The following is a 23,533-nucleotide window of genomic DNA, read 5'->3' as shown; positions in this document are numbered from 1 at the left end:
GTGTTTTAATGTTTTTTCATGGATGAAAACGAAATAATAGCTTAAATCTGATTTCTGATTCAGAAAATCCAAAATGTAATTTTTTAAATGCCTGTTAAAATGCAAAAATCTGATGTTTTTAAGATTGGATTTGAGTAACTTTTGAATGTAGTCCTAAATTAGATATATATCTGACACATGGTGTGCCATGAATGAGAATAGAATGCATGTGTATGGTTTACTATTATAATTATTATTATTTATTATTATTTATTATTATTTATTATTATTATTATTATTATTATTATTTTTGTTGTTGTTATTATATTAAGAAGATGAACAGTTCGTAAATTATAATGCTACAGTTGAATAGGTCTTGTTATAAAAATCCTGGTTGCAATGACTTGGGTGTGATTCAGAAAATAGGACATTAATAAAGAAATGTTGCATTTTGCGTTTCAAATAGAAGACACCAAACTTTAACGTTGTTGCAACAATTTTGCCACGAAATTTAAATAAACATTATAATAAAACATTTATGTATTTGTGTATCCGATCATTTCATTAGACACACGTATGTTATTTTGCACGTACCCAGCTCATCTCTCTACTGTTAAACTGAGCATGCCCTGACAGTGCAATGCTAACACTCCCTCACACACTAGAAAGTGCCATGTAAACAGACCAACATAAAGCAATTAACCATATTTCGTGTGTTTTAGTAGTCGCCTTAAAATGGAGCCCATCAAATGGACAATGTTAAAGCGCACTAGGTGCCAGTTCAAGTGTTTGAGACAGAGCCGCAGTTCATTTACATCTAGCACAGTGTGTGGGTCCTTAATATGATGGTAATCAGTGGATCAGAGAGAACAGCTGTTTGACTCACCATGTGTCGCCATGTATTGATGTGTTAGATGCTGACATGCTGAGCTGTCATCCTTCAGGAATTTCTGTAAACGTCTCAGAAAACGATTCGAATCAGCCACATGAGAAATCAGCATTCACATGGTTACCTTGTTTTAACACATCCTTCTAATAAACCCGCGTTCCAACACATTTTTTTCTTTTGCTGGTATCTTTCCTATTTGTGCGAAATTCCCTACAGCGATAAATACAGAACATCTGACTATAATTAATATAACACCACAGATGTTCATTCAGTGTTGTAGCTCTTAATGTAACACCGTGAGACCTGAGATGTTGAATTACCTCTTACACCACTGGATGCCTACAGTGTGAAATTATCACCTACAATTTTAGTAAATAAACAATGTAGGAGGTAGTTTAACAGTGTAAGAGCTTAATTCTAATTATTTCGACACTATTTTTTATACTCAAGTCATTAGAGTACTAAACAGAGCAAAAATAAATACTAATAATAAATAATTAGCTATTTTAGGTCAACAAACATACAACAATATAGGTCTATACTGTATTAACTATCTAAGAAAAAGTTGTATTTTGATACTTTTGGTTGAAAATAATATGTTGAACAAACTTGTACAGAATTGGGAAAAAAAAAATTCTAAATTAGTTTTGCATCCAACACCACTTAGTTGCATCCCTTATGTGTTTTCAGCAGTGTATAGCCTTGACAGCTGTTTGACACTGTAGTTGCAAATGTTAAATTGACACTAAAATGTACATTTCTTATCGTAGGTGTTGTATCAACTCTGTACATGCTGATTCAACACTGTAGTTAATTTTACACTTTTTTGTTGTTGCTTTTGTCGTATAGTCTCTGTGTATGAATTGTTGTGGCTCCTTGAAATGAGTCTGAGTCTGATTCTTCATGCATGACTTCACAATATCTTTGCATATGAAGGCTTAAGTAGCACTCTGAGAGAGAGAGTGGGAGAGTACATATGGGATGCCAAACGGTCCAAAACCATAGCAACTGTATACGCTACATTTACTGCTGTATCGGGTTATGTTATACATGATGTCTGGAATTAACAATTACTTTTTTTTTATTAACCAATTATCTATCATTACTGACCAAATACTGATTACCACATCATACTATAGTATACTGTACACCACAACTACTCACTCCCCATTGAGCAGTCACTGGTCAACTCACGTAACTAATCAACTAATCATAGATCAGTCTAATGGCCAGATAGTGATCAATGTGGCCAAATGATCAATCACTAGTCATCACAGGTAAGTGAACAAAAAAAGGTTGATTTTTGTCCATCACTTATAATTAGCTGAGTCTTTATTCTGCATAAATGTGCAGAAGTACGTGTTACCATAAAGTACATACTGTTTAAATGTGAAATGCAGAGGTGTGTGCTGCCTGTAAGTGTAAATTGTTTCTCCTGTCTATTACTATAATAATAATGATGATGATGATGATGATGATGATGATCATTATTATTAGGAAGAAGAAGAAGAACAGTTCATAAAAATATAAGTTTACAATTAAATAGGTCTTATAATAAGTATGACATACAACCAGGATTTGATTTAAGAATTGAGATATTGATAAAGAGATCTTTGTTGAAATAAAACATTTTGCCTTTTAACCAGAAAGTGTCATACCTTATTTTTGTTGCACAAAAACTTTAGTTTTGCCGCAAAATTTGAGTAAACATCACAAAACAAGCCTTAAACATTTATGTTTAAATCCAAAAAAAAAAAAAAAAAACCTTCTAACAATAATTCTGATTTTAGATAATACTCACTCACTCACTCATCGTCTGTACCACTTAATCTTGTATACAAGGTCATGGGTGGCCTGGAGCATATCGCAGGAGACGTAGGGCACAAGGTGGGGTACACACTGGACAGGGTGCCAATCCATTGCAGGACTCACATACACATACTGTACACTCACACACTCATTCACACACTATAGGCAATTTGGGAACATCAATTAGCCTAACCTGCACGTCTTTGGACTGTGGAATTAAACCAGAGTACCCAGAGGAAACCCTCCAGGAATGAAGAGCACATGCAAACTCCATGCACACAGAACCCTGAATCGAACCTGGCCGTGAATCGCTGAAGGTGCAAGGTGACAATGCTAACTACTAAACCACCTTGCTGTCGTTTTTAAAATACAATAAATACAAATCTAAAATGTATTAAATATTTTAAATATACTAGAATTTAAATGCATTTATAAAATTGCTTCATTTTTTTCTTTCTATTTTAAGCAGTTTTGTGCTTATCCATAAATGTAATTTGTTTTTAATAAAATTTGTATATGTTTTTCATTTATTTATTTATTTACGCATCCAGCGTCACTCAGATAAACATCCTTTGTGGGTTTTTAGATACTGATCAATGATGATCACAGATTAGTGAACAATCATTAAAAAGTATGATTTTTGTTCATTACTCCTGACCAGACATTACTCCATAACCATTCATTATAAGACCATTCATTACTCCATAATGGTCAAACACAGATAGCGACAACATAATAACTCAAAATATCACTACACACTAGTGACCAACTAGCAATCAGTACTTACCCCAGATCAATTACTGATTACTACAGAATAATGACTGCTGAACAAAACAACCGAAAAATGCATCATGAATGAGGAATCACTGATTATTGCTGCACAAACTGAAATTACTGATTATCCCAGTTTGATGATCAATCACTAAACACAACTGTAAAATCATTAATAGTTACTGCCTAGTAATCAAGATGACTGATTATCCTAGATGTTTTATAATTTTCTTTTTTCGAGCAATAATCTTCATTAACAGATCTTTCACTTTTCACAATTTAACAAATTAAAATTAATTTATATTTTAAGAGATTTAAAATGCTATAACTACAGTTCTGATTGTGACACCTGGAAAAAAGAAACATAATTCAGTTCAGGAAAGAATGTACTTTTCAAAATGACATACAGTAGAAAATGTGAAGGCTGTTCCCAAGGCTGTGAAGGCTGTGAATGTGAAGGCCTTCACATTTATATAGCGATTTTCTATATAAACGCAAATACATACGTAATTGAAAACAGCAACTAAATTGTGTAATTTTTCCAGATGTTAAATTTGGTGTGTGTAAACATTGTGGTCGGGAAAAGCAATTGAAAAAAGTCAAGAAATTGGACAAGTTCTCTAAAAGTTCTAAATGTAAACTCGTGCTTTTCAAGGTTTTTGTCCTGTTCCTCGTTCTTTCTTTAAAGCAGTCAGGGGACACGTACACATAAGTTTTGTGAGGTTTTGTGCAAAATGGCTCACCAAGAAATGATCATAGGTAGTTTTTTGTTTATTGACTGACTACACATTTTAACTCTCTATTATAAAGAATAATGAGATTCTTGAGGCTGGATCTGAAGTGTTTAGTTTTGTTTAAATGGCATCTTTGTTTATATATCTTTTTTCAATTGGATGACAAAAAAAAAAAAACAGAGCACACACACACACTTCGAGAAATTTTGGAAAAACAATGAACCTAATCTGCATGTCTGTGTAAGGGAATCAGAATACCCAGAGGAAGCCCACCAAGCACGGGGGGAAGATGCAAAGTCTATGTACACAGACCCGACGTGGAAATAGAACCCTTAACTCTGGAGGTGCAGGGTGGAAGAGCTAATCACAGTGTTGCATTCATATATTATTATTATTATTCTTGTTAATGTTATTATTATTATGTAATAATAATAATAATAATAATAATAATAATAGGGCATTCAGCCCTATTAACAAGGAATTTGACATATTTTTGGACTCCATAACAATGAGGCTCAAACCATCTGTCTATGAATAAGTACAAACCCGTACAAATTCACATTTTAATATTTTACAACATACTATATTTTTTTAATCAGTGACTACATTTAATTTTTTAAATAATAATAAAAAAGGGTGATGGTTCTGCAGATCTGTAGCAAATCCATACCAAATTTACTGACAAGCTTCTTTTAATTATTATTATTATTATTATTATTATTTAGGAGTTCAAGATCGCACTGGCATCGTATTCGGGAATTTGGGAAATCCCCTTTGAACATGCATATGGATCCATTTCCCGCGCGTTTGTCTCTTTTGGCCTTCCACATGAGAGCGCTCCTAAAGCCGCTCATCCCTGTGTAGAGTCACATTTGAGGAGCAGCAGCAGGACAGAAACATCATCATTTCTAACCCAGCGCGAGACTGAAATCGGTAACGCGTTCGTGCTCGGCTTTTTCCTCTGCCTGAGGGAGACATGGCAGCGCGGGAAAATCACACGGATATCATTTCCCGGTCTGAGACTCGAAAGGAAAACGGCTGCATCCGTCGCGGGAATGAGATCTTCTTGCTGGATTAACAAAGTGAAGGACAATTTTATTCATTAATGCATATTTCCATTTAACTGTTACCCGAAAACAGCAAAACAGTAGGTTAGATATTCTTTATGAATGATAGTCTGTTTGAATTAAAATGCATATAATGTCTGCCTAAACGCTAGCTTTAAAAGAACTGTTCTCAAAAGAATAGAAAAGGCTTTTTTTTTGTCTCCCCTGCAGCTTGGAGACATTTTTTAAAAGATTTTCTGACCCACTGAGATCCTGAGGCAAAAAAAAAAAAAAAGTTGAGTCACAGAAATTGCCCCAAAATTTGTGAAGCAGATGAGATAGGGTCACACAGGTCAAAAAAAAAAAAAAAAAAAAAGATCACCACTAATGAGAGAGAAGCCTCATCACATCTCATCACATCAGTGTGTAACTATAACAGCACTATGGTGAATTGATCTATTCTCGAAGCAGCAGCACATTTGTGACGTTTGTGTATGTTTGAGTTTTGCATGCCGAGAGATGCTGCTGTGTGACCGAGGCGTACAGATGCTCATCACTACAGTGGGCGCTTTTGCCGCCTTCAGCCTCATGACTATCGCAGTGGGCACAGACTACTGGCTTTACTCCAGAGGAGTCTGTAAAACCAAAGTCAACCATGAAAACGAAACGAGCAGGAAAAACGAGGAAGTGATGACCCATTCCGGATTGTGGAGAACATGCTGTCTGGAAGGTAAAAACATTTTGTTTACACCTTGGCAGTGCTTTAACCCGTCGCCCTAAGTTTTCTAGCAATACAATTTATTTGATCTCAATCTGTGTTTAAGGATCAACATAACACCCTGAGAGAAAGAGAGAGAGAGAGAGAGAGAGCAGACAACGTTGTTTCATATTTTCATTACAGAGACGTGGGCGGCATGGTGGCGCAGCGGGTAGCGTCGCTGCCTCACAGCTCCAGGGTCCCCAGTTTGATCTTGAGCTTGGCTTACTATGTGGAGTTTCCCATACATGTTCTTCCTTGTGTTTGCATTGGTTTCCCTCAGGGTTTTTAATTTCCTCCCATGCACAAAGCTATGCCTAGAATGGCTCATTAGGGCGTATGTTCGTGTGTCCGTGGTGCTCTGCAATGGATTGCTGTCACATCCAGCATGTAATCCTGCTTCACGCCCAGGCTCCGGATCCACCACGACCCTGGCCAGAATAAAACAGCTATTAAAGATTAATGAATAAATTACAGAGATGTTTTCCAGCTTATTTTAACTAAAAGCTCATTTTCACATTAAACTATGAAATATAAAACAGGATAGGGATGGATATTCAGCTGCCTTAACTCTTATTTTTACTCCTTGAATCTGGTTGTGTATTTGAGTCCGATTGTGTACAGGAGTCATACTGACTGAAACAAAACAGATTTTGCACTTAAACACAGGGCATAATGGATGTTTAGACAAATGACATACATCAATTAGCCATAACATTATGACCACCCACTTAATATTAGGTAGGTCCCACTTTTTGCAACCAAAACAGACCTCCGTGTTCAGACAGCTTTCTATTGAAACCAGCATTAACCTTTAATTTCAGCTATTTTTTATTTTATTTCATTTATTTCTATTTGATCGGTCTACATACAGTAGGCTAGACTTTGCTCCGCATATACATCTGTAAACCTTGGTGTCACTGGTTCACTAGTTTTCCTTTTTTGGATCACTTTTGATACAGTATGTCTTGACTAATGCAGAATGTGAACATCTTACAACAGCTGCAGTTTGCAGGATTTCCTCTGACCCAGTCCTCTAGCCATCACAATTTGGTCCTTCTCGCAGTAGCTACAGATACAAAATCTAGATAGCTCAAAATCTAGTTAATCTAGAATCTCATGACAGTGACATCTGGAAGTGTATAGTACTAGTACTATACTAGGTAGTAAGTGAAGCTTTTGTTTCTGAAGTTGTTGTGTTGGAAGCAGAAAAAATGGCCAGTTTGAGTGACTTTGACAAGGGCCAAATTCTAATGGCTAGCTGACTAGGCTCTACTGCAGCTCTTATGGGACTTCAGTCGTCAGAACTGACCAAAAAGTGGTGCAAGGAATTAAAACCAGTGAACCGGCAACAGGGTCATGGGCATCCAAGGCTCACTGATGAAAAAGATTCTTAATGTCTATATGGAATTTCTATATGGGTTTTAACCTGGGATTCCTTTTGGTTATCTGGTTCCTTCGTGACTCCCAACATGCATGCTGTTGGATTCACCACATTGTATTGTCTCTTGAGGCACAGAGCATGTGCACAATGCCCTACAATGTATTGGCATTCCTTCCAGGGTGTATTCCAGCCTTGTGCCAAGTGTTTCCATAACAGGCTCCATGACCATGAATAGCAGCTACTGAAGATAGTTGATCATTTAAACAGTAAAACACTGCTCCAAGATAGACCAAAAACCTTGTAGTAAAGTTTGGAGTCTTAAAGTCAATGCAAAAATACGGATACTACAAGGGGCATTCAGGTCAAACTGGTATTCTTGTGCAGAATAATCATAAAATAATTTATTTTGCTACATAATCGCCTGCTACAGTGCTCTCAGTGCTTGACTAATGCTTGGATACCAGCAAGGTAGAACGTTTTTCTCAGAATCTCAGATTAATGACCAGACTGCTTGCTTCAGATTCAAAACACTGGCCTTCCAGGAACTCCTTTAATAGTCCAAACATGTGAAAATGTCTTGGAGCATTGAAGTTCAGCACTGCACGGGGTGTGGCCCAGCCGAGTTCCTGTAATGGGCAAGTAGTGTTCGGGACTGTGTTCGGGAATCGCAGCCAAGAGTATGTACTCTGCTTGAAGTCTTCATTAATTGTCAGTTTTATGCCTTAATTAACAAGAAATTGCCTTATAAGTCCTGAAATGACTTGAATGCCCCTCAAAAATATGTGTTAAAGTTAGACTTGCAGCTGCACTGTTTAACTGCCTGGTAGCTTGTGATAGCTGTGTAATAGTTGAATCAAGTTGATGCTTCCAATGATCAGTCAAGGTGGCTTAATCATAGTTAATGTGACACGTTGGCAATGCACAGCTGTTCATCAGTGCTTTGTGCACATGAAATTTGTTGTAACTAGGCTCTGATCAGTACTTGCAACAGTTAAATTACAAAGCACATAGCAGTATGAGCACCTGCTCCCCGCAGCTCAACCGTTCTACGGAGTAGGGCTTGAATTGAGCAACTTCAGCAAAATTCATGAAAAATGCAGCTGAAACATGATGGTACGATGTAGTGTATATTTTATAAATCATTTCTGGTCTTAAACAAAATAAATGGTCTGTTACAAGTACTAGTATTAATATTTAATTTAAAAAAAGAGCTGGGACATGAGCTCAACCCACCAGCAAGAGTTATTCACATCCACATAAAGACTATAGCCTTACTAGTAGACTATACTGTAAATGAACAATTATACTGTAAAACAATTATTTATGTTAATGCAAACCCTGTTAAAATCTCATGCACCTGTGGCTGTACAATACAACAACCCTTAAGGCTGGTTTTGAGGGTTTTTTTTTTCTATGTGTGGTGTGTGTGTGTGCATGCATACAGTGTATATATATATATATATATACACACACTGTATACACACACACATATATATAGATCAATAAGTATTTGATCACCCTGCGATTTTGCATGTTCTCTTACTTAGAAGTCATGGAAGGGTCTAAAATTTTCAGCATACGTGCATTTTTATTGTGAGAGACAGAATCTAAAACGAAAAATCCGGAAATCACATTGTATGATTTTTTAACAATTTATTTGTGAATTTCTGTGCAAATAAGTATTTTATCACTTGCTTAGTATTTTGCTTTTAAATAGTCCAGCTACACTCTGCTCATGATTTTATATTAGTAGCACCTGTTTGAGGTCGTTAGCTGTCATAAAGACACCTGTGCACCCCACAATCAAGCAAAGTCTAAGTAGATACATGGGGTATCGATGATGCTAAGAATGGTGAAGAAACAGCCCAGAACTACACGGGAGGAGCTGGTCAATGCGGTGAAAAGAACCAGGACCATAGTTTCCAAGGCTACTATCAGTAATACACTAAGACGTCATGGTTTAAAATCTTGCATCTTGCTGTCCAGGCCTGTCTAAAGTTTGCCAGGGACCATCTGGATAATCCAGAGGAGTCATGGGAGAAAGTCCTGTGGTCAGATGAGACCAAAGTAGAACTTTTTGGTCTTAACTCCATTCGCCGTGTTTGGAGGAAGAAGAATAATGAGTATCATCCCAATAATACCATACCATACAGTGAAGCATGGGGCTGGAAGCATCATGCTCTGGGAGTGTTTTTCTGCACAGGGGACAGGACGACTGTACTGTATTAAAAAAAAGATGAACGGGGCCATGTATTGTGACATATTAGGCAAAAACCTCCTTCCTTCAGTCCCTTTTGTAATCTTTTGCTTATGCCATATTTTTGTATATGCCCAAGACTTTTGCACAGTACTATAAGTAAAATACAGTCCCGATCAAAAGTTTAAGACCACTTGAAAAATGGCAGAAAATCATATTTTGTATGGTTGGATACCTGGCAGAAAATGACAATGAATCCACATCACAGATTTGGCCTTTTAGAGGCATATGATCCTAAAATTTTGATTGTTTCAGTTCATTCATTGTTTTCATTAAATTGCATGCTTCGTCTCACTCCCATTTCTTTATGTTGCATGTTGAAGCTCTACTTGAAACCTTGTTAAGAGCCAACTATAATCAAAATATGATTTTTTTGCCATTTTTCAAGTGGTCTTAAACTTTTGATCAGGACTGTAGTTGTGGTGCGTACAATCCCACAGCGCACAAGAGAGAAGAAACATTGGCTCAGTTGTGATCACGTGACGCTCGACAGACAATGTGTACAACTCGTATATCAATACATCGCTCATTTATCAAGTTAAAATGTATTACAAAATTTTGCTCGTATATTATATATATATATATATATAGAGAGAGAGAGAGAGAGAGAAAGAGAGAGAGAGATCTTACATTAAAGAGAGTTCAACAAAAAATAAGTGTGAGGAACTAATCTTTAAATATTGTACAGTTTCAGCTTTATACAGTTTAATCTTTATACAGTATAATAGAAATATAATGATCTGAATAAGTGAGGTTAATACAAACATGCCATTCCACTGTATATCCAAATAAAGTTTACTGGCTTGAGAAAATACGCTCAGTCTGCACAAAACTAGTTTCTGGTTTAAATTGAGAATTTATTAAAGCAGCAATTATATCCTGTCAGTGAGTTTTTCCTCACTCTTAAGCCTTATATATAAACATATGCACATTAAAAATGCATTTTTTTAAAGACTTTCTGCCACTAAATTTTCTCAAGGCCCCTAACACATCACAGCTCCTAAAACAGCTGCCGTGGTATCGGTAACCTGGTGTCACCAGTGATTATGATTATCAGGTCAACAGTCAGCTGATGATGTTCAAACATTAGAAGGTGAAAATAAGACAAAAAAAAACCCTGAAGTTGGCAAATAAACTGATTGACTTTTGCTAATTCACGCTTCCGTTTAACAAAGATTCAAGTGTTAGTCACATTTATATCAGTATAACACCTACAACAAGGAACCAGATTACAGACTTTCCTGACATTTTTTATAAATGAGCAAAGGAATCTTGTAAAAAGAACTAACATTGAAATGTGCATGCTTGCTAGAAATGCCTGGTTCCTAACTGATGATGTCTGGATGAATTTCATAACTGCTTTGTTATAAAGATGTAGTGCACAATGTAGGACTCATTTATTCCAACATAAGCAAATAGCATTACGTGGCCATAGTGTATTTTAAATTTTTAAGGAGATAGTCAGTGCTTCTAAGAACTGACTGAATAAACACCAAAGAAATGTCTCTGTTTCAGAATGACCTGCATTAAACCAAGAAAACAACTAGAGACCTTTAAGGTGTCAAAATTGGGTTAAGAACTGTTAAAAGTCCTGGACCATCAGCTTCACCAAAGAAATGTGGTCAGGGAACCAAAAACAATCAGAGATGACTTCAATGCTTGGTGAAGTCGTTAATAAAAAAAACAGTAAAAATCAAATCTTTGATAAATAGTAAAATTAAGAGCATTTACACACAAACAATGTAATAGGAACTCACAGGATTGGGACTGAACAACTATGTGGCCATAAGAAAACCACTTCTTAGTGAGACTAATCAGGAAAAAAGGCTTCATTTTGCTGGGGAGCGAAAAGATTGGACTTTGGAGCAAATGGAAAAAAGGTCATGTGGTCTCATGAGTCCAGTTTGATCCTGTTTCAGAGTAATAGATGTGTCAGGGTAAGAAAGGATGCATGTGAAGCGCTGCACCCATCATGCATGGTGTCCATTGTACAAGCCTCTGGAGAAGATGTTTTAATCTGGGGTTGCTTCAGTTGGTCAGGTCTAGGCTCAGCATCATTGTGGCGATAAAACGAAGTCAGACGCTGACCTGAATTTAAGTCATGCCTAACAGCATCCCCGCATGATGCTTCATGCACCTCCGCATCTCCACAGCATGGCATTCGTGGTGCTCCCGCCAAATGGTATTGTGGACATTCAGATTATGTGTGCGTTTCCCTTGAAAATGGGTTGTAAGGTGACATTGAGTTTGAGGAAGACACCATAGAAGGAAGCAGAATAATTGTTTGGCATGACCTGAATTTATTGAATGACCAAGTTATCACATTAATGGAGCAGTTTTTTTTTTCTTCTTTGATGGCACAGTCATATCTGAAGACTCGAATGGTTCTGAGCGCATGAGGAATCATTTACAAATAAACTGGCCACTATACTGTACAACAAAATGTTAGAGTGTGTGACATTGTTTTTGGCCAGGTAATACAGTATGTTCCTCCCACCTTTCACTGTATGAAAAGCTTGAGATCTTCGCTAAAATTGCAAAACCAAGGAATGATGTTCAGATATGTTTTTTGAATGAATCTGAAATTATGCTAGTGAAAAAACATTATCAGTAGCATTGATACTGTATGATGGGTGTAATTTTGAACAAACTAAATTTTTTTTTTCAAAGTTATCTCAGGGGTTTTGCTGTCCACTGCCACAGCTGTCCTGCTAGACAGAAAAGGACAATTGATGAAGATAACTGGACAATCGTCAGGATGTACCGAATAGTGTTACTACAGCTGCTAACCTGAAACTGTGTTTCATACTTAAAGGGACACACGGAGATTCAGTTGTCACCGTTATCTCAAGCCCAATTTTGTGATATACCCGCTCTCTCTATAGACTCATTATCTTGTAATTAGCAATAATGAGACTCTGTATAATTTTCTCATGTAATAACACTAATGATGCATAATAATATATAATTCATATTTTTCTCTTTATGTACCTGTATCTCCCTGTAACTGTTATTGTGTGTGTGTGTGTGTGTGTGTGTGTGCAAGAGAGAGACAGAGAAGTGTGTGATTAAAGCAGTAGGTCTCAGAGGAGTGTGTTTAGTGGGGGTGCAGGGGAATGAGGGAGCCAAAGCACAAAGAACGAGTGAGGATAAGAAGAATCCGCCCTCAGGGAGAGCACAGCCTGTCACACACACTCACATCACTCACTGTACACACACACATGCGCGCGAGCGCACACACAGACTCACACACGTCACCTTGGAAACAGGCCTCTCCCGCCTAAAAGAGACTGAGAGAAACAGAAAGGAAGGAAGACGGAGAGAGGAAGACAACAGAAAAGAAAGAGAGAAAGACACAATCATTCATCCTCCTGCTCACCAAGGCTTATCAAGAAATTGTGAAACAATTATTCTGCTTGCTTCTATGGTGTCTTCCTCAAACTCAAAGTCACCTTACAACCCATTTCCAAGGGAAACGCACACATAATCTGAATGTCCACAATATTATTTGGCGGGAGCACCACGAATGCCATGCTGTGGAGATGCGGAGGTGCATGAAGCATCATGCGGGGATGCTGTTAGGCAGGACGGACGGCAGAAGATGGCAGCAGCAATCATAGCAAACACAGACGCTTGAGAGCGAATCTTTCTACCTTAAACAACAGTTTCAAACAAGGTATACGGAGGGTAAAAATGAAGACTTGCCCAAAAGATAGCCTGGAGCACCATCAATGCTGGGAAAATGGATTCATCCACCAAATAATCCTGGTTCCTGCTACAAAAAGACTCGGTAAACAATTCTGGGATTGCTACCATTAAGTCTTTAGAACTCCTATGGGATGGGATGGAAGGGATTTGAGAATGGTAACTACAGAAGAGCTAATGGAGCCCTATAATGGCATGTCACTGGTCAGTTCCTCACGGTCAGCGGATTTGATGTTACTGCACTTTGTGTGGTGTTTAAACCAGAGAGTCTGTCTTCTGGGTTTTCCCATGTCCACCATAGGATTCGGTGGTATTTGAACTTTTCCCAAATAATACCCTGACGAGTGGTGGGGACACTTAGATTTGGAGTTTGTTTTGTTAAATATTAATTTCAGATTATTATTTTGTACAAACCTTACCATGCTATGCTTGTGTATGAACTCGCAGACACTTGTTTAATGTTGTCAGTGCTGGTACCAGTAAGCTTGAGGAGGGTTTTTCTTTCAGTGTCCATGCTAATATTTTTACTCACTAACTGAGTGCACAAACCACTAAAAACATTCAAGTTTACAACAGACTACTTCAAACTATCAAAAAGCAGCTTAACACCAACTCACTATCACATATACATTAACTTTCCATATCACGACTTTTCCACATCTGGAAAGCATTAATTCATTTATTTTCTATAGCGCTTATCATGCACAGGGTTGCTGGAAGCCTGGATAATATCTCAGGAGACTCCGGGCACAAAACGGGGTACACCCTGGACAGGGTGCCAGTCCATCACAGGGCACATACACACACAGATTATGCACTACGGGTGATATGGCAACCCCAACTAGCCTGCTCTGCATGTCTTTGTAGTGTGGGAGGAAACCAGAGTACCCAGTGGGGGAAACCCACCAAGCATGGGGAGAACATTTATTCTCCACCCACACAGACTCAAGGCGGGATTCAAACCCATATTTAATTTATATATCACCTTCCTCACATGAGCAAAGCAAATAAACGCAGAGAAACAAAAAACAAACAGAGAAGGTCCTTAACAATATGCCAATATCTAATTTCAGTGGCGAAGCTGCTCATTGTACCACACAGCCTGTACAGGCCCAATGCCACTGGATAATGGCACTCAGAACACCATGGCAAAGATCAACAAAATAAACAGACATCACTGTACAGACCATTAAAAGGCCTCTTGATCATGATAATACAAATCCTTAGCCACTGATGAGAGACAAAGGGCCATAGTTCATAAAAAGCAAGTAGACACACCTTATGCATTGGTAGATCAAGGCTTGGGGAAAAGCTTCACAACTGGCAATCGGCAAACAAAGGAATGAAAACAGCAAAGACAGAAAACACACCAATACAGAACAAAATGAAAGAAACAACAAAGCTCAGGTGGAAAGAAGCAGCCAAATTGTGCACAGTGTATCCCCAACTGGATAAAACAAACATCCCTAAGCAATGATGTGGAAGCCATACACGTTCCTAAAACACACACACTTTTTTTATGTTGGTTTATTCACTAAAATCCTAAATCGTCCTAGGGGCTTTACTGATATAATTTCTCTAGTCTTTAGTAGTCTCTAGTAGAACCTGTTGGAATTCCTAACAAGAGTGTGAACATCGAAAGGAGTGGGTGGAAACTACTGCTGAAGGAAACTCGATGAGCGATACAGATCTCTGTATTCAGGAGTCACCAGGAACCTCCGTTCAGGCATAACTTTGGCCGGCTTCTGTGAAAAAAATTCACACTGGAGAATCTTATCTTACACAAAGCAACTGTATTGATTTTGCACTGAGTGGAGACAGTGGGGTTGGCCTTTTATGGTATGGATGTTGCATATAGAGATGTTTTCCATATGGTTTGTAACTAAGAAAAAGCCTGCCTTTTATGATTTCGTGTAGGAACAATTATTAAGTCTATAACTACAGTATTCTATGAGGGTGAGTCAGTGAATAGGGCTGTTCAATCAAACAGAAAGCTATTGGAGCTTTCCCAGCATCGCAAATGCAAATTTAAAGCTTATAACCCTGAGCTGCAAGTCTGAGTCAGGTCTTAATTGACATTCAAGTCAAGTCACATACTGTATACAGTCATGTGTAAAAATTAGTGGCCCCTTTTTTAATGCCATATGTTTTTGTGTAAAAACATAATAAAAATCATCTGATTATAGCAGGTCTAAGGCAAATACAACCTCAGGCAAACAATCCAATGATTCAATAGCTTGTAGATCCACCTTTAGCATCAATAAGTTGAAGTAATCATTTTTTCACATATGACATTATCATTCTCTCACATCAGTTCATTGAGGGTTTTTGAGCATTTGTTTAAGGACAGCATTTCAAATGGGTTGAGGTCTAGACTTTGATTGATTTGACCATTCCAAAACCTTGACTATTTTCTTGTTCAGCTGTTCTGATTTAGATTTACCCAGGTCTGGTTGCTGCAAAAACAAGCCCAAATCATCACCCCTCCACCACCGTGCTCAACACTGGGTACAAGGTATTTCTGCTAAAATGCTGTTTGGTTTTTGCCAAACATGGCACTGGGCATTAAGGCCAAACAACTCCACTTTGGTCTCATCTCTCCATTGGATATTGTTTGTTCAAATAGTTTTGTGAACCTCCGTCATGCTTCCATGTTCTTTTTAGACAGAAGAGGCTTACATACCAATTATAAACCATTCTTGTTTTTGTCTTGCCTTTTTGGCTGTGGACTTTAACTAAAGTTAGATGACAGTGGTATAACTGCTCAATCAATCGGTTATAGAAGTGTGAGCATTTTCTAATGTCAAAATGTATATGAAGAAGAATCGGTTTTATACATGTAGCTGACATAAGCATCCCCTCAATCAGCTTTAGGGATCACACTCTTCTGATTGATTTTATAGGCTTCTGCTGTATGGCCTTTCAATGGGCTCCTAATCTGCTCACAGTGTAGGCAGTATGCAGACAAAGTTACGAGTGTAAGGAAGGAAGAAGGAAGTGGATACACACTTTAGGCAGCTAAATATGACAAATAGCAGTAGTCAAAATATATTTTCCCAGTGCAAGTTAGCATCTGCTTGCAAAATCACTAGTGTGTCTATCTAGACAGGATTGAAAATTACCATTCTTTTGCAGAGAAAAAACAGACACGGCCAATCCGGACAGGAATAAAATCACAGATTTACTAAGATTCATTTTTACTCAGGGTTTCTATGTCAATTGAAACTCAACCAAATAGGGATTTATATGTTTATTCTATTTAACATCAGTAACTACTTGTTGGTCACAAAAAGGAGACATTTCGGCACAGATATATGCACACCAAGGGGCAACCTCCAGTTCAGATAAATGAAGTCAACACGAAAGTGGCAAAACGTGCAGGTCCTCGATTGACCGCTAATAGCTGACTTGAAAAGTGAGTCAATTCCCTTAGACCCCGTGTTAAAATGCTTAACACTAAAACAGAAATATACATTTGTAGCCTGGTACAAAAATGGTTTTGGACTCCATAGCTAGATTTCCCATTAATACAGCTGTCCCATTAATACAGCTGTACAGGGGTAAATTTTTATGTTCCTCACTCACTCCCTCCTCATCTATCTCATCTATACTGCTTTATCCTGTATATAGGGCAACGGAAGCCTAGAGCCTCTCCTAGGAGACTTGGGGCACAAGGCGGGGTTCAGTCCATTGCAGAGCACAGAAACACACACACTCATTCACACACTAAGGGAAAATTTTAAATTCCACCAAGTAGCCTGATCTGTATGTCTTGGGACTGGATAAATCCCGAGGCTGGAATCGAACCCGGACCCTAGAGGTGCAAGGCGACAGTGCTAACCTCTAACCATGCTGCGTTTATGTTTAAAATTAAATAAAGCTATAAAATTATACATTATCAGGGGCGTGGCTATTTACTGGGCGACGGGGTTTAATCAAATGCAAAGGAACGTTAATATATAAATTATGATAAGTATATTGGTACAACTACTTGCCAAGCATGTCATAGCTGTCTAAGCTAATGTTAAGCTAGCTAAAAACTGATGTAAGTGTTCCAGTCAACAGGTTGTGTTTGCACTGCCACTTTGACCATTTATTGGTTAACCAGGGTTTAGGTAGAGTCAGGTCCTGCAAAGATGGCGACGACCAGAGTGCTCACATATAAGCTTTAAAACTGCACTTCAAAAGAACTACGGGTGGCGTGTACAGTCTGTAATGCACACACATACACACAACACATTCCCACAAATGCATATACCCAATACCCACTAGAGTGATGTGTAAATGTAAGGGCACAGTGTGGTGGTACAAAGTAATTGTGGATTGTGTTACAGTAGTGTGGATGTTAGGATCCTAAATGCAGGTAGTATTGATGCCTATTTATTTACAAAAACATATTTACATAAAAAAAAAAAACACCTAAAATCTTTCTTTCTGATTACTGAGGTTGAAGATAGTGTTAGATTAAAGTGTTGGCACATTGTTAATTAGCTGAATTAATAATTATGTCGGCGACAAACTCCTTGCATGGGATAAAATAAAACAGCTCATGTACCAATACACTGAGTGTGCCTGTGTGTGTGTGTGTTTGTGTGTGATTATAGTAATGGAAAACACTTGTGTCTTCTTTTTTGTAGTATATTGCTGAAACTAAGGGGTTTTTTTTATCTGTAATGTAACTTAAGTGTTTTATTCTATTGCTGTTTTAAACTGAATTGATGGATAATTAATATTTAACATTAATTAATTTATACTTTTTATATGGTGGACATTCACTTGGTTCATGCACAAGATTGACACTAATTTATGTTGTGTTTTCTGGGAAATAAAGAATGCTTATTGTACCGTTAGTAACACATGGGCACTATTGGTTAAACAGGACCACACAAAAGTTAACACAATGTTGTTACATGGAGACCCCTAGCATGTTCCCTTTCCGTTTGCCATCAGCCTGCAAAGAAAGACATGGGATAAAATCTGTCTCCTTCATAAGGCAACATATGGGCAGATATGAAAACAGCATTGGACAAGTGTGAAATGGCATTGGTGGTTCCATGAGAGTGTGAGAAAGCAGGAAAGGACTGCTACTCTGACTGAACAGTTGAAGCTAACTGTCTGACATCAAACGATGTCTTTTCTGTTCTGATTAACACTCAAATTTGTGTTTGATTGCCAGGCCATTGCTGCCATAGTTATATTTAGCTAAGCCAGCATAATGCTAGCTAGTCAAGCACAGCCAGACTGGAGACACTCTTCTAAAAACGTGGCAGGGAATTACACAACAAGACAACAAGAAGTAGACAAGCGTTCATGGTAGGTGTTCTTTTGATGTCTGGAAATGTAACCTCATCTTCAGCAACCCTTTGATTGTTGTTTACCTAAACGCTTCCGGCCTTGTTTGTTCTTCACACACATCACACAGGTATATGACTAGCTGCTTAGATACATGTCTATTTGGATATTTCAGCCTCCCTTGTTTCAAGTCATGGTACCTTCTTGTACTCACATGATGTTTTTTTTTTTCAAATGGCATCCCTACTTTTACCTCCAACCATCTATTATCTAATAGCTGCCCACTATGTCCCATCCACCCTTAAACAGCATCGCTAATTTGCTGCTTTTAAGCTAGATTTGTCAATTTTTTTGACCCCTTCAGTGATTACTCAACTCTATAGCAATTTTAAATCTAATATTACTTACATAGCACTGTTTAATAAACATTTCCACAAGGCAGCTTTCAAGAAATCTAAATCTTGAATTAGATTTAGATGTCCCGAGATGACACAAAATAGAAACATTAAGAAGAACCTGACTCAAGAAGGACCCACATTTCTTCTAAATGACACATGATAATGAGTCATTGCTTTTCCACAAATGTATAGCTATGTTTATAGCTGTGCGTCATTGGCTTAGCAGAGGATGTTTAAACTATGTTTATGAATAACTGCATGCAGCGATAGTTATAGTTGGCCTATAACTGAGCCTTGTGGAGCACCAAACTTGATGTATACGTACAGTATAGAAACTCACCATTTACATTAAAAACTGAAAATATGAAGACAATAAAGACCTAAGTGAGGAAAAAGCTTTCCTTAACTCCTGCAGCATTGTCTGGTCCAGTGGTTCTCAGCTTCTGTCCTGCACATTTTACAGTTTTCTCAGCTCCCAGTACACCTGATTTAACTATGCAACTGATTAACAGCCTTTTCCTAATTAAAGTGGTTGTGGTAAAACAGGGAGAACACAAAGATATCCAGGACAGTTGTCCTCCAGGAATAAGCTTGAGAACCACAGGTTTAGTCTATCCAGAAGAATATTATGACCAGTTGTAGAAAAGTAAAGCAATTCAAGTAAGCAGACACAGCCCTGGTCAGAGGCGAGTAATAGGTAACTTACCACTTTAATTTTATCTTTAAAGCCTAACTCCTGACTGAATCTGTTATATGTTATTCTTGTTATTTTGTCATGTCGATGTTAGTCATCACCAATGCATACTACTTTTAGCTTTATAATTACTTCTCTTTTTAAACTAGGCTTTTTAGACCAGGTTGGATTGTCAAATATTTTTTTTATTTTTTATATAAATAAGTAAATAAATGTCCTAATTTAATAGTGCACCAGATTTGATGCAAAATGCATATGCCTTATTATGACTAAACAAATAAGGTAGTGATCTGAAATAGCTTTAGAATGAAGTAGTGTACCTATGTTTTCTATATTTAATCCAGGTGTTAAATCAAAATATGGTTAATGACCACTGCTAAATTCAAAATGGGCACAAACTTTTTCTCAGTGGTTAAACAAAATGAATATCAATGTCTCCAGAAATTACTGGGTTTCTACAGAAACAACCATGTTTGCAACAAAGTCTGCACAGTTATAGCAACATTTACAATGCAGCCCTAATTAGCAGGCTGACTTACATTTGGTAACTGTTTGTTATGTTCGTATAAAGAACTTTAAATTAGTTTAGTTTGTTGGTTTCCTGCCTGGTATCTGCGTTGTAACCAATTTACTAGGCCTGTTCTCAGACTACATGCCATGCTGCAAATAACATGAGAAGCAACCTCCTCAATAAGATTGATACTGTCCTTCCTTAATACAGTATGCCCTTAAATGTCCTCCTGTTATGCCGCTTTATCTTTATTTGTAGCATTCATGCCGATTAACATCCAATCACACAACGTCCAGCCACATCAATTAAGTTTTAAATTCAGATTGGAGATTGGCACAGGCACAACAGCCCCTCCCACAGACAGGATGTGTTTCTCATGCCATGGCTTTCTTACAGGTGTAATGTTACCTCTCTGTCTCATTTCCTTTCAGAACTATTACGTTGAGGTGCATCTTAAGTAACTACTGTAGCTCCCAAGTAACTACTGTAACTACTGTGCAAACACAACTACTTTTTTGTGTGTTTGCATAGGGTCCAAAGTGCAATATTTCCACTTTCACAAAACAGATCTTAGATATTATGAGTTTTTTTTATTCACCAAATTGGCTGCTTTGAGATTTAAGATTTCATTGTTATGCTGTGACACATTTCATAAAAGTAATTCTAACTTTTGTAAACAACATAATACTAACTATGTCTTAATATATATATATATATATATATATATATATATATATATATATATATATATATATATATATATTTACCTTTGTCCCTCATATGCATCACAAATATGTTAGCCAATGGCCATTCATGGATAACCATTTTTTTCAACCAATCGCTTATTGATTTTGTTCTAAACAACCAATCATTAATCACTGTTGTTGTCAAAGACTAATCAGTGGTCACTATGGTTACCAAAAAACTGATCATTTGCCCCATAATTTTTTTGTTCTTTATTTAAAGCATTTTTATTTCTCCAATTTAAAGGGGAAAATGAAGCCATTCAATCCATAGCTTTACTTAGATTTATTTTATATCCATGGTCAGTTCTCATTATTACCTGTAAAAAGAATGCCTGCAGGCATTCCTTTTAAGATGTGGGCCTCTGTCTAATATATTCATTCATTAATCTTATTAAAACCATATGACTACAATGCTGCATATACATGCATAATCTAAGGGTAATGATGCATGGGCACAATCACTGAGCCTTCTATTAGGAGACCTTTTTTAAAAAAAATTCTTTATCATATTTATGAATTCTTAAGTTTTTGACCTTTTTCAGTGTTATCAGGACAGAGAAGTAATTTTTGTGTAACAAAAATCATCACATATTATGATAAAAAAAAAAAATTTGTCTTACAAACAACATGGCTATACTTATGGGTAGTGCTCTCATAAAAGGCTTTGCTTTATGGCCTTTATTGTTTCATGGAATTACATTTAATGGAAACTAAAGATATTTAAGTTTGAGAAAAACAATAAGTTTGGAATATTGCAACAACTTGGAATGTGCTGAAAAATGCGTGTTCTAAACAGGAAATGAACGTGTCAGCCAAGGAAAACAATGGCAGTTGCTGAAAGAAACAGTCAGTGTAATTACCAACAACTTCCACAGGGCAGGGGTGAAGGTATAACATACCATTATTCGAAAGAGACTTTAAAAGCAGAGGCCATGCCACAAAGGCCATGCCACAAGATGCAAACCGCTCATCACATTAAAGGATCCAAAGAGTCACAAAAATAGATGAGTCACAAAACATTAACCTCTACCAAAGTGAAGTAAATGTTAGTCTGGAAAGATATAGGATTTGTTTATAGTTTATTGGTCAAGCATCATGGAAGTCATGGTTTGGAGTTGAACACCTGGCTTTTACTGATAATGATGGTAGCAACAGGACTTCATCTGGTGAAAAAGTAGAAGATTTTAGACTGTCCAAATCACCAGAAAACCTGTAATACAGTTTGGTTTAGTTGGTGACATGCTGGTTAGATGCAGTTATTGCGGACAAGGTACTGTATATGCAACAATTAACTCTTATTTACTTCGAGTTACTTTAAGACTCTCTGTTCCTATACCTTATACACACCTACAAATTGGGTGGTTTGCCACGAAATGTGCCATGCCTTGCCATACAGTAGACCTTTTGCAAACACGTGACCACCACAATATCAGTTACAACAGTGTACAGCAGAAACACTGTTAAACGACATTAGGCTACTACTGTATGTATTATCATTGATAATTATATTTAATGTGTATTTCGGACCCAAAAAGATTATCTGATTACTGATTACCAGATTACTTGATGCTTTGTCACGCAGATAAAGGATTAACCTAGCAATTGTTAGCTTCTGTTCTGCTGATTATTTTAATATGCAGTATGTTTTGGTGGACTTTTTAACTGTGATACTAATTTACTGAAGTTTTATTTGCAACCCTAATGTAATTATCCCAGATGATATGTGATTTCTATTGGATTTGGTGGCTTTTGCTAGCAATAGTGTTAGATCTTTCAGTGCTTCTTTAGCAATGACAATGTTATGGAATATTCTGTGTTTTCCACTTCATAAAATAATGTGTAATTTATACTGATATTACAACCTTTCTGATTAATAGGCAGCTAACAGTTCTGCTCTTAAGTACTCAATAGCTTTAAATAGAAAGCTAGTGCATCATATTGACTGTACAATCTCTTGTTCCACAAGCCGAATAGCGTTCCGCCCTTTGATCTCCCTGCGGAAGCAGCGCTCCTGCACGCTCCATCATGACGGCACTTCCCCAGCTGTTGATGGCTGGCCCGGCCCCTTCCAGCATTCTGTGGGTGCGGCCTCAAACAATAGTCCTCGCTTAGGTCTGTCGGCTGGGCGGCTTTCCTGGCTGGGATCGGGGGCCCTAACGCAGTCTTCCTTGCGGCCTTTTCCTCTTCCTCCTCAGCGCAGAGATCAAAGGGCGGAATTCCAGTGTCCTTGTTAAAGTCGCTGGGGCACATCATATCGCCCCACTCACATGCCACTCTCTTATGCTTCACCGCATCACGTTCTTCCCGGACCCCTGACTAAACTCTGGATCCTATTAACGTTAATTATTGCCAGCCGGCCCGAATAGGCGGCTTCGTCCCATTGCATACCTGCAGAAGGGGGTGCCGTCTATCTAGGAAGCCTACGGAGTGAGCGAGGAGTGATAATAGATTTGGGGGCACGGCCATCACAGGCACATGCCGTGACATTGCCCGTCCCTCCGCTCCGAGCTCACCATTGCCGCAAGTAAGACCCAAGCCTCGTTCGGGACTCCACCCAAGGT

General features: G+C 37.7%; 1 protein-coding gene across 2 annotated transcripts in view; it reads left to right on the top strand.

Annotated features, from left to right (window-relative positions):
* Positions 1–5,048: 5,048 nt before the first annotated feature.
* The window catches only part of cacng3b (calcium channel, voltage-dependent, gamma subunit 3b), a 42,367-nt gene continuing 23,882 nt past the window's right edge, over positions 5,049–23,533 (top strand). For both annotated transcript variants that reach the window (XM_053515410.1, XM_053515409.1), the window contains exon 1: positions 5,049–5,958. In XM_053515410.1, coding sequence (XP_053371385.1) covers positions 5,748–5,958 — 211 coding nt within the window. In that variant the 5' untranslated portion in view covers positions 5,049–5,747. The remainder of the gene's footprint in view (positions 5,959–23,533) is intronic.

Source organism: Clarias gariepinus, chromosome 16 (genome assembly GCF_024256425.1).
Source record: "Clarias gariepinus isolate MV-2021 ecotype Netherlands chromosome 16, CGAR_prim_01v2, whole genome shotgun sequence".
Taxonomy (NCBI): Eukaryota; Metazoa; Chordata; class Actinopteri; order Siluriformes; family Clariidae; genus Clarias; species Clarias gariepinus.
This window is presented reverse-complemented; position numbering and strand designations above follow the sequence as displayed.